Source organism: Cebus imitator, unplaced genomic scaffold (assembly GCF_001604975.1).
Source record: "Cebus imitator isolate Cc_AM_T3 unplaced genomic scaffold, Cebus_imitator-1.0 Scaffold316, whole genome shotgun sequence".
Taxonomy (NCBI): Eukaryota; Metazoa; Chordata; class Mammalia; order Primates; family Cebidae; genus Cebus; species Cebus imitator.
In genome coordinates, this window is record NW_016107631.1 from 513,121 (window position 1) to 523,838 (window position 10,718).

At 58.2% G+C, this 10,718-nt stretch overlaps 3 protein-coding genes across 4 annotated transcripts in view; 2 read left to right on the top strand and 1 right to left on the bottom strand.

The window, feature by feature from the left end:
- Positions 1-2,815, top strand: part of B3GAT3 (beta-1,3-glucuronyltransferase 3) — a 7,749-nt gene extending 4,934 nt beyond the window's left edge. Inside the window, exons 3-5 of the mRNA XM_037729713.1 lie at positions 955-1,455; positions 1,645-1,935; positions 2,318-2,815. Of these exons, the coding sequence (XP_037585641.1) occupies positions 955-1,455; positions 1,645-1,935; positions 2,318-2,416 (891 nt within the window). The 3' untranslated portion in view covers positions 2,417-2,815. The remainder of the gene's footprint in view (positions 1-954; positions 1,456-1,644; positions 1,936-2,317) is intronic.
- A 179-nt stretch (positions 2,816-2,994) lies between these two features.
- ROM1 (retinal outer segment membrane protein 1) lies at positions 2,995-5,377 on the bottom strand. Of its 2 annotated transcripts, none has more exons than XM_017503965.2 (3): positions 4,249-5,377; positions 3,609-3,855; positions 2,995-3,497 (listed from the first exon to the last, which is right to left on the bottom strand). In XM_017503965.2, exons 1-3 carry the CDS (start codon positions 4,836-4,838, stop codon positions 3,279-3,281), a joined length of 1,056 nt encoding a protein of 351 aa, XP_017359454.1. In that variant the 5' UTR covers positions 4,839-5,377; the 3' UTR covers positions 2,995-3,278. The 2 variants fall into 2 exon arrangements, with proteins under 2 accessions (XP_017359454.1, XP_037585609.1); XM_037729681.1 differs by having other exon boundaries at positions 4,345-4,983.
- Positions 5,378-5,557: 180 nt separating this feature from the next.
- EML3 (EMAP like 3) overlaps positions 5,558-10,718 on the top strand; it is an 11,122-nt gene continuing 5,961 nt past the window's right edge. The window contains exons 1-11 of the mRNA XM_017503928.2: positions 5,558-5,684; positions 6,514-6,685; positions 6,763-7,023; positions 7,118-7,231; positions 8,415-8,482; positions 8,649-8,772; positions 8,994-9,164; positions 9,320-9,389; positions 9,476-9,586; positions 9,810-9,905; positions 10,284-10,499. Of these exons, the coding sequence (XP_017359417.1) occupies positions 5,663-5,684; positions 6,514-6,685; positions 6,763-7,023; positions 7,118-7,231; positions 8,415-8,482; positions 8,649-8,772; positions 8,994-9,164; positions 9,320-9,389; positions 9,476-9,586; positions 9,810-9,905; positions 10,284-10,499 (1,425 nt within the window). The 5' untranslated portion in view covers positions 5,558-5,662. The remainder of the gene's footprint in view (positions 5,685-6,513; positions 6,686-6,762; positions 7,024-7,117; positions 7,232-8,414; positions 8,483-8,648; positions 8,773-8,993; positions 9,165-9,319; positions 9,390-9,475; positions 9,587-9,809; positions 9,906-10,283; positions 10,500-10,718) is intronic.

Here is a 10,718-nt window from a genome sequence, read left to right on the forward strand (position 1 = left end):
GGGTTTCACCATGTTGACCAGGATGGTCTCGATCTCTTGACCTCGTGATCCACCCGCCTCGGCCTCCCACAGTGCTGGGATTACAGGCTTGAGCCACCGCGCCCGGCCTAAAGTATTGTTAATACCATTTTACAGTTGAGAAAACTGAGGCTCAGGGAGATTGATCCATTTTCCCAAGTTGTCTCACCTAATAAGTTACAAAACTGGATTTCAGAACTAGATCTACCTGATTCCAAAGGCTGTGCCTTTTTTTTTTCTTTTGAGAAAGAGTTTTGCTTTTGTTGCCCAGGCTGGAGTCCAGTGGTATGATGTTGGCTCACTGCAACCTCTGCCTCTGGGGTTCAATCAAGCTATTCTCCTGCCTCAACTTCCTGAGTAGTGGGATTATAGGCATCTGCCACCACACCCGACTAATTTTTTGTATTTTTGTAGAGGCAGGGTTTCGCCATGTTGGGCAGGCTGGTCTTGAAACCCTGACCTCGGGTGATCTGCCCGCTTCGGCCTCCCAAAGTTCTGGGATTATAGGCATGAGCCACTGTGCCCGGACTTTTTTTTTTTTTTTGAGGTCGAGTTTCACTCTTGTCACCCAGGCTGGAGTGCAATCGCTCAGTCTCGCTCACGGCAACCTCCGCCTCCCAGGTTCAAGTGATTCTCCTGCCTCAGCCTCTTGAGTAACTGAAATTACAGGCACATGCCACTATGTCCAGAAAATTTTTGTATTTTTTTAGTAGAGACAGGTTTTCACCATGTTGGCCAGGCTGGTTTGGAACTCCTGACCTCAGGTGATTCACCTGCCTCGGCCTCCCAAAGTGCTGGGATTACAGGTGTGAGCCACCGCACCTGGCCCTGTGCCCTTAATTTATAGTCTCCCATAGCCAGAGCTCTGGGGTTGAGGTGAGGGATGGACATGAACTGGAAGAACAGGGCAGGTGAGTATTAGCATGAAGTTGACAGGCAAGAAAGAGGGAGTTTAGGCATTGGTTGGGAAAGACCACGGGAGATACAGGCAGTGGCCCAGGTGAAGCTGTCTGCTCTAGCTGGAGTGGGCAAATGGTGCCTACCCTTTTCCCTCATGCTGCATCTCTCCCCTGCAGGCTGGTACAGAAGGCAGAGCTGGTACGGCTGTCCCAGACACTGAGCCTGGTGCCCCGGCTACATTGGCTGCTGGTGGAGGACGCTGAGGGTCCCACCCCACTGGTCTCAGGGCTGCTGGCTGCCTCTGGCCTTCTCTTCACACACCTGGTGGTCCTCACGCCCAAAGCCCAGCGGCTTCGGGAGGGCGAGCCTGGCTGGGTTCATCCCCGTGGTGTAGAGCAGCGGAACAAGGCCCTGGACTGGCTCCGGGGCAGAGGGGGAGCTGTGGGTGGGGAGAAGGACCCACCACCACCAGGGACCCAGGGAGTTGTGTACTTTGCTGATGATGACAACACCTACAGCCGGGAGCTGTTTGAGGAGGTGAGCACGAGGATGGGGATGGGCAAGAGGCCAGGTGAGGCCACCTTCATTCATTACCTTGGTTAACAGTGTTGCCGTTGGCTGCTGGGTGACAGGCTGGAAGCAGTGGGCAGAGTGAGCCAGGTGGCTCCTACTGCTGCTCCCTTCCCCGGACCACTCCTCTGTTTCTTCTCTCCCAACCTCCGATAGATGCGCTGGACTCGTGGTGTCTCAGTGTGGCCTGTAGGGCTGGTGGGCGGCCTGCGATTCGAGGGCCCTCAGGTCCAGGATGGCCGGGTTGTGGGCTTCCACACAGCATGGGAGCCCAACAGGCCCTTCCCTGTGGATATGGCTGGATTTGCTGTGGCCCTGCCCTTGCTGTTGGCTAAACCCAATGCCCAGTTTGATTCCACCGCTCCCCGGGGCCACCTGGAGAGCAGTCTTCTGAGCCACCTTGTGGATCCCAAGGACCTGGAGCCACGGGCTGCCAACTGCACTCGGGTAAGGGAATGGAGGCGGGCACAGAAACCTGGCTCTGGGATGGACAGGTTTTGGGGAGGTGCAGTGAGACCCTGGGAATGGGTGGTTTAACCAGGAGGGACTCTCCAGATCTCTGATCAGCCTTGCTGACTCTACTGAAGGAGAAGCTGGGAACCAGGGAGGGAAAGTGGTCTGCTGCCACTCCGTCCCTGAGTCCTGGAAACCCATGCGGCACAGACAGGATGAAGGAATAAGGCCCCATTTTAGAGGCACTAAGTCTTCCTCCACCCTGCTCTTTACACTTTGAATATGTGGAGAGGGTTAGAGAATCCATTCCAGGCTGAGGGCCCCAGAGGCCTGGCTGCCGCTGGGCCTGGCTCTCACTGCTTCCCTCCTGGCACAGGTACTGGTGTGGCATACACGGACAGAGAAGCCCAAGATGAAGCAGGAGGAGCAGCTGCAGCGGCAGGGCCGGGGCTCAGACCCAGCAGTTGAGGTGTGATGGCCCCACCCCAACTCCCACCTCTTTTCAGGCACAGATCTTGTGGGACTGGACCCCGGGCCTTCCCAGGATGTGGCTTTCCAAGTCCTGACTCTTTGGAGCCAGAAGTGGCCCCTCTGCCCCTCCAGGCCCACAGCATGGCCCTGCTGCTTTGCCCCTCCCCCGGCCTGCCATGTGGCACTGCCCACAGGCTGGGGACAAGCAGCCCTTGTATTGAGCCAGGTCAGCCCTGTCTAGGGTGGAGTAGAAGGACAGACGGACTCAAGAGGGAGGGCAGCTGAGTAACTGGGTAACTTATTGGGGCTGGGCATGCACTGGGGGGCTGGAGGAGCTGGGCTGGACCCTCCCCACCTGAGCATGCTGATCCCCTCCTACCTTCAGAATAAAGAATCTCAACCTAGAGGGCCTCTTGTTTTCCTTTCCTTCTTACATCGGGTTGTTGCTTTCTGATCCTTACAGATGTGGGCTCCTGTTCTGCACAGGTCGAGCCAGGGTCCCAACTTTGGAGTCCTGGCTGCTCCATCAGACAGAAATCAGTTCTCCCAGGCCCCCATCCCCTTGAAAGAAAAAGCGGTTGCTTCCATCCAAAAACTTTATTGAGTTTGTACCAGAATCCATCTCCAGGCCTTCCCACGTCACTTTCCCATCACTCTGTTCTTGGTGGTTGTTCCCTGGTGGTTCTGGCTATGAGGGCTAGGCCCTAGGATATCTGGTTTTCTTTCTTACCCTAGTCCAGCTCACTGACTATTCTTAACCCTTCTAATCCCAGGATTCCCCTCCCCAGCCTGGAGCCTTGGAAAGGAGTTGTGAGATTTCCAGACTTGTCCATCCCTTCCTCCTCCCCACCCCAAGCTCCAGGTCCTTAGGCCTCAGATAGATCCTCCTTGGGAGGTGCCTCTCCTGGTGGGGCCTCCTCAGGTGCTGGCCTGCGGGCAACCCATCCCTGTAGCCATGCTGTTTTCAGCATCTCTTTCAGCCCACTGGGAAAGAGATAGCCCTGGGTCTCTCCTTCCCCATCAATGACCCCTCCAAGCCCCTCCAGTGCTGTTTGCAGGTACCGCAGGCCGAGGAGCACCAGAGCCTGTGGGGGAAGCAAGGGGAAAGAGTCAGAGAGTCAGCGTTTCCAGGAGGCCCAGCGTTGGAGGCAGGGAGTCCCAGGTGGGAGGAGGCCTCAGATGCTTTGCTGACTCACCTGCAGTAGGAAGGTGACAGCCAGCATGCTACCCAGTGTGCCTGCCAAGTCCTGCAAGTGCTCCAGCAGCACCTCATGGCACCCTTGGACCCAGAGGTTTTGGTTGGGTTGTCGGGGATCGAACAGGGGATGGGCGTAGGAGTCTGAAAGACGGTTTTGCAGGCAAGGCCGGGGTGAGTGGGGGTTGCAGCAGGAGAAAGGGACTCCATCAGTCAGATATAGGCCTTCCACATTGCTCTGGATCCGGCTGCAAACGGAGGGACAGAGGGTTTAGGATGTCTGGAGATAGAGGCCTGGGGGAGGAGGTGAGGGGCACAGGTGTTTGAGAAGGGAAAAAGGATGGTAAAACATTTACTGACTGCTGGCTTACGTGCCAGCCAAGCATAATTCACTTTATCTTCACAACGACTCTATCAGATAGGTACTATTATCTCCATTTTACAGGTGAAGGAATGGGCCCAGGGTGATTTGGTAACATGCCTGGGTTTCACAGCTAATAAATAGAAGAGCTGTAACCCACCTCTCTGCTACTGTGCTCTACTTTATTGCCTTTCTGGGCCAGGTGGGGTTTCAAGGCAGCAGGAGGGAGCCTGGCTAAGGAGGAGGAGGAGGAGGAAGAAGGGTGAAGCAAATCACTCACTCAACCACGTCCTGGTCACTGGGGTCCAAGTAACGGCTGCTGACCCACTGGACCCCAAACCAATCCTTGTAGCCGTGGCGCCCGCAGCAGTGGTACCTCAGCTGTAGCTCATCCACCAGCCTTTTGTCCTGACAGTGCCCAGGCACCTCTGTGTCCCTGTAGTGAGCCAAGGCAGTCCCCAGGCCCTCCTCCAGTGCCTCATCCAGACTCCCAGGCAAAGCCAGGGCTAGGCCAAGGGCGAGGACCAGGAGCCCCCCACCACCAGCTGTGCCAGCCACCAGCAGTGGGCCCAGGACCCCTCTCCAGGGAGGGTACAGAGCTGCATTCAGACTTGCCCGGCTGGCTCCTGCACCCACTAGTCCTGTGCCCAGAGAAACCACACCCGCTGCCAGGGCAGCTTGGGGCAGGGTAGGGAACTGACAGGAGGGAGCCAGGAAGGTGCCAAGGTGCCGCAGCTGGACCAGAAGGTGCCCGCTACAGAGGAGGATAAGGCCACTGGCCAGTGCCAGTAGCCAGGAGAGGAGCCAGAGCCCTTGTGCCAGGCGGATGCGGGGCTGCAGGGGCAGCACCAGGGGCAACACCGGCGCCATCTCCCATCTCTGCCCAAGGAAGTGCAGGGCTCTCGGGGTTGGAAGCTGGCTGGGGCAGCATGCTGAGTCAGCCTGGCCCAGCTTGAGCTGAGCTAATGCCACCCTGACCCCAATACCCTGAGCATCCTCCCAGCCTCAGCCTTAATAACCCGCCGTCCTGTCAGCCCCAATACGGGATGCCTCGGCCTTGCCCCTTAGGAGAAGCTCCGCCCCTAGGCCGAGGGCCCGTTTTGTGACCCCGCCCTTGCCCCTCGCGGAAGTGGTGGAGCTGGTCGGCTCAGCCCTGAGGGGCTCGGGGCTGTGGGGCGGAGACCTCGGGGCGGGTGCTCCCTCCCGCGTCCCCTGGGAATCCGGGGGCGGGGATCCGGGAAGGGCCTGGAGCCAGAGGCCGCGAGCAGTCCAGGGGGTCAGCCGGCTGGCCCCGCCCCCGTACTGAGCGGTGAAGCCCGGACAGGGAGGGGTTAGCAGGCGGCCCGGCCCCCCCCCCGGGCCCGCCCCCCTCCCGCGCTTCCTGGCGGCTCCGCGTCCGGCGCCTGTTTGTGCTGTGGCGCCGTGGCCCCGGACGGCCTCGCCACCCCACCCCCGGGAGCCGAGAGCGGCCCCGGGAGAGTCCGAGGGCCCGGGGGGGTCCGGAGACTGTGGCCCCGGACCCACAGCGCCCCCTCCAGGCTCCTTCCTCGCGCCCGACAGCGCCCCCGCGGGGTGGTGGTACGGCGCCCTTCGCGCGCTACCCGGGGTGCTTCCCCTTCCCCTCTCCCGGGCCGTGGCCCCCGCGGCTTAGACGCCTCCTCCGCCGCCGCCGCTCGGAGCAACGCGGGGGCCGGATGGACGGGGCCGCGGGGCCCGGTGAGTACGGGGCGGGGCGGGCGGCGTGCCCCTTCCCGGAGCGCCCGGCCCGTCGGGCTATGCCAGAGCTGGACGGCTGTCTGGAGGCGTCCCCGCGTGCTCCTCTGCCCAGGGGCTCCGAGCATCCTCCACAGTTCCTCCGGTCGCCCTCCCTAGTTACTCGGGTCTTGCTGTCACTTCGGGCTTCTCCAGCGTCTTCTACCCCCCCACGTAACTCCAGACCCCTCGATGTTTCTCTGCTCCCTACATTACTCCGGGCCTCTTCTCCTGGTATTTCAGCTCTTTTTCCTTCTAACCCCCACTGTTCCCTGAGACCTTCACTGTGACTCTGCTCACCACCCAGACCCCTCTCCTGTCACCCTGCATCTGTTTTCCTGTACTCCATTCCCGTGCCCTGCCCTCTCTCCCGGAGTCCCCCCGCTCAGTTACTCCTATTTCGCTGGAGACCTGAGCTTGCTGTGGGCGCGTGGGGAGGGAGGGCTGCCGTCCCTCCCCTCACCAGTGCAGTGCCTCTCTCTGTGGCTCCCACGTTCCTCGGCAGTACTTCATATCCCCCCCACCCCGCCCCATACTCCATGGTACTCCCAGTCTTTGCGGAGGCTGAGACGGCAGCAGGAAGGGAGCTTTGCCAGCCTTCTCGCCTGCCCTGCCAGAAGGAGGCCCTTGATCCTCTACCACCGTCTCCTCCCGTCTGGACGAGCATCCAAAGCTGGGGCTGCTTGAAAGGGCAGTCCTGTTGGACACTTGTAACGTTGTGGGGGGACAGAATCCCCTCTACGCTTTCCTCAGGTGGTGGGTACATTCTGAGTACTTCTTGCCCTTTTCCCAGGTGAGGGCTCTGCTCGGGAGGCCCTGCAGTCTCTGAGCCGGCGGCTTCGGGTGCAGGAGCAGGAGATGGAGCTGGTAAAGGCAGCCCTGGCAGAAGCCCTTCGCCTGCTTCGGCTGCAGGTGCCCCCCTCCTCCCTGCAGGAATCTGGCACACCAGCTCCTCCAGGGGACAGGTATGCATGTTAGCACACCCCCTTTTTCCTCCTCCCTGGGGCCTCTGGGGCTTCAGTTTAATTCATCATCTCTCCAGCAGTCTTGCAGCACCCCCAGGACTGCCACCCACCTGCACCCCCTCTTTGGTGAGCCGAGGCACCCAGACAGAGACAGAGGTGGAGCTCAAGTCATCCCCTGGACCTCCTGGCCTGAGCAATGGACCCCCAGCCCCTCAGGGAGCTAGCGAAGAGCCTAGTGGGACCCAATCTGAAGGAGGGGGCAGCAGCAGCAGTGGTGCTGGCTCCCCCGGCCCCCCCGGGATCCTCAGGCCCTTGCAGCCCCCACAGCGTGCTGACACGTAGGTGTCCTGTGGCCTCGTGGTGGAAGCTGGGAGAGGTGGTGGGATTTTAGAGTGCAATTGGAGGGAATGACCTTCACTGTGCCCCCACCAGGCCCCGAAGAAATTCTTCCTCCTCCTCATCCCCCTCAGAGCGGCCTCGGCAGAAGCTCTCCAGGAAGGCAATTTCCTCCGCCAACCTGTTAGTGCGGTCCGGGAGCACAGAGAGGTGGGTGAGGCTTCCCTTCAACCCACCCTGCCCCAGGGGCAGGCTCTTGACTCTCCACATCCCTCACTTCACATCCCTGGGTGGGGTGGGGGGACCTCATTGCCCAACAGGAAGAAAGAAACAAGTACTCTTGGGGCACCTGCTGTGTACCGGGCACTGTGCTAAACCCTCGACCTCCTCCATTTCAGTCAGTCCCTACAACATCCTTGGGGGGTAGGTGGTCTCATGCTGTCCATTGCACAGGTGAGGAAGCAGGCTCAGAGAGGGTAAGTCGTTTGCCTGGGGTCACACAACTAGAGTCAGGATTTGAACCTAACTTTTCCTGACTCCAGTTCCCCTACCCTTTCCACTACATCACAGCACACCTTCCGTGATCCCAAGAGGCTTTTCTAGAAGCTCCCATGACTTTCATGGATGGCTGTCCCTAGAGCTTCAGCCCTCTTTCCGCTGGATCTACCAAGTACCAATCTATTAATACTTATTTCTAGAGGGCAAGGGGACGTCCTGGTGGCCGAACGTAGTTGCCTCAGAGTTTGTATGGGCCCTAGGACACTCAAATGTTCATTCTAGCCCTGTCCTTGGCCTGTGCTTTATTCTCTGAAAAGATAGTATCACCTTACTGTTATCTAATCTCAGGGATCTCTGGAGAGATGTGGACTTTCTCGCTTACCTCCCGCATTCCTGAGAGGCGGGGCTGGTGTACATTCTGGACTCCCTTTGGTCCCATTTTACAGATGGGGTGATGAAAGGGTCAATAGTGAGGCCTGGTGGTGTGTACCTATAATCCCGGCAGGTGGGGCGGCTGAGGCAGAAGAATTGCTCGAACCCAGGAGGTGGAGGTTGCAGTGAGCAAGATTGCGCCATTGCTCTCCAGCCTGGGTGACAGAATAAGACCGAGGCCTGGTGGTCTGGAGGAGAGAAAGGGCTCTGGCACCCTGCACTGCTTCTTCCAAATTTTGTGGCCTTGTGCTGTGCGCTCAACCCCTTCAGCTGCAATCTTCTCATCTCTTAAGTGGAACTAAAGACTCTGTCTATTCTAGGGCCCTGATGCTCATGAAGCAAACTACAGGCTTGCAGAGGTGACTGTGGTTTCTGCAGTGACCTCCTTTCTTGTGTCCTCCCTGTCCCCCCCTTAGGTCTTGGGACCTGACCCCAATCCCTGTGCTTTCTCTCTTCCCAATAGCCGTGGGGGAAAAGACCCTCTCTCCAGCCCTGGGGGCCCTGGATCTCGGAGGAGCAATTATAATTTGGGTATGTACAGAGGAACAGAGAGAAAAACTTGGATGGCAGGGTTAGGATTTGGGCTGTAGCCCCAGGAGCTGTTTTGGGCTGTGAGGCGTGGTGGGTAGAGTTCTGCTCTGTCTTTCCTGGAAGGGGGGCTGTGGGTGGTAGTTGACACCACCCCTTTTCTCTGTAGAAGGCATCTCAGTGAAGATGTTCCTTCGAGGTCGCCCCATTACCATGTACATCCCGTCTGGCATCCGCAGCCTTGAGGAGCTGCCCAGCGGCCCACCGCCAGAGACCCTCAGCCTTGACTGGGTGTATCCTGCCCTGTCCAGTCCCATAGGAACCACCTTTCCCACCTTGGGACCCCTCTTCCCTTTACAGTTTTCTCCTGGGTCTATGGGGACAAGGAGCCTTCTAAATCCTCTCCTACCATTATTCTTCCCCAGGCACTGCCAGCCAGAAGCTCTGTCTTTTTCCCCACTTCCTTCTCCTGCCCTTGATCTAACCCTTTCCTTGACCGTGATCTCCACCCCAGTTATGGGTACCGGGGTCGTGACTCCCGCTCTAATCTGTTTGTGCTGCGCTCTGGGGAGGTGGTCTACTTTATCGCCTGTGTGGTGGTGCTGTATCGGCCTGGAGGAGGCCCAGGGGGTCCTGGAGGCGGTGGCCAGAGACATTACCGGGGGCACACAGACTGCGTTAGATGGTGAGGGGCCTGGGGATGGTGGGCTTGGCAGGAAGAGGGTCTGGGAGGGTGGAGGAGCAGGAGGGAAGAGTTGCCTTGCTGGTCTGCAAGCTTGGAGAAGGTGTCTTGGATGATCTGGAGAGACCCTTTCCCTAGAGTGTCTTCCCCCGCCTTAGCCTTGCTGTTCACCCTGATGGTGTTCGGGTAGCCTCGGGACAGACAGCTGGAGTGGATAAGGATGGAAAGGTAAGGCCAAAGTTGAGGAGCAGGCAGACACGCGGTAATTGCAGCCCAGCTTTTCTTTACACCGGTGACTCTTCCTCCTCCACCAGCCCCTGCAGCCTGTGGTTCACATCTGGGACTCGGAGACACTGCTGAAACTGCAGGAGATTGGACTGGGGGCTTTCGAGCGGGGTGTTGGGGCTCTGGCCTTTTCAGCTGCGGTGAGCTGGCCCCAAAGCCTCTAGACCCCCATTCTTACCTGGGAACCCCACTCTTGCATGTCACCAGGAAGCCTTAGAAGTTCTGGCCTTCCTGAACCCCACCCAGCTGGTTCTCTTGGGAAAGGGACATGTGTCAAGTTCTCCTGTCCTCTCCATCTGTGACGGTACCTCCTAACCTAATGACCATGAACCCCTGCCCCTCCCATGTGTCACCTTTCTTAAGGATCAGGGTGCCTTTCTTTGTGTGGTGGATGATTCCAATGAGCACATGCTGTCGGTGTGGGACTGCAGCCGGGGAATGAAGCTGGCTGAGATCAAGGTGAGGAGTTCACGTGGCTTGGAAGGGCTCTGAGGTTGGGGGTGGGAGTGGTGGAGTACAGAGAACTCCAGACTCACCCATACATTTCCTTCCTTTTTGGCTGAGTCACATGAGACAAATCTTCTAGCTTCTCTGAGCCTTAGTTTTTTCATTTGTGATATGGGTTCTGACCTCATGAGGGATAATGTATTAGGTATTAGGGTGATTAATTATGATTGACAGGGAATAGTGCTCTTAGGGGACCAGGGTCTTGAAAGAAGGGTTGTCCTGGGGTTTCTGGACTTCTGCCAGCCAGCTGTCATGATACAATTGAGGAGAGTCAAGTAGAAGGAAGGTACTCAGGGCTTGGGGTGGCTGAATCTAGTGTCTTCCCTTCAGAGTACAAATGACTCAGTCCTGGCCGTTGGCTTCAACCCTCGTGACAGCAGCTGCATCGTCACCAGTGGGAAATCTCATGTCCATTTCTGGAACTGGAGTGGTGGAGTAGGGGTTCCTGGGAACGGGACCCTTACACGGAAACAGGGAGTCTTTGGGGTGAGGCATGGATCAGTAGAAGACGATGGGGAGAGCAGAGTGGAAGAGGAAGTACTGGGCTGAGTACTGTAGACCCTAAGGTTCCCTAAACCCCACCTGCCCTGTGACCTTTTTTTTTTATTTTAAGATGGGATTTCACCATGATGGCCAGGCTGGTCTTGAACTCCTGACCTTAGGTGATCCACCCACCTCAGCCTCCCAAAGTGCTAGGATTACAGGTGTGAGCCACCACGCCCAGCCGGCCTTTTTTCTTAATTGTAAACACAGAGGGAGGTGCCG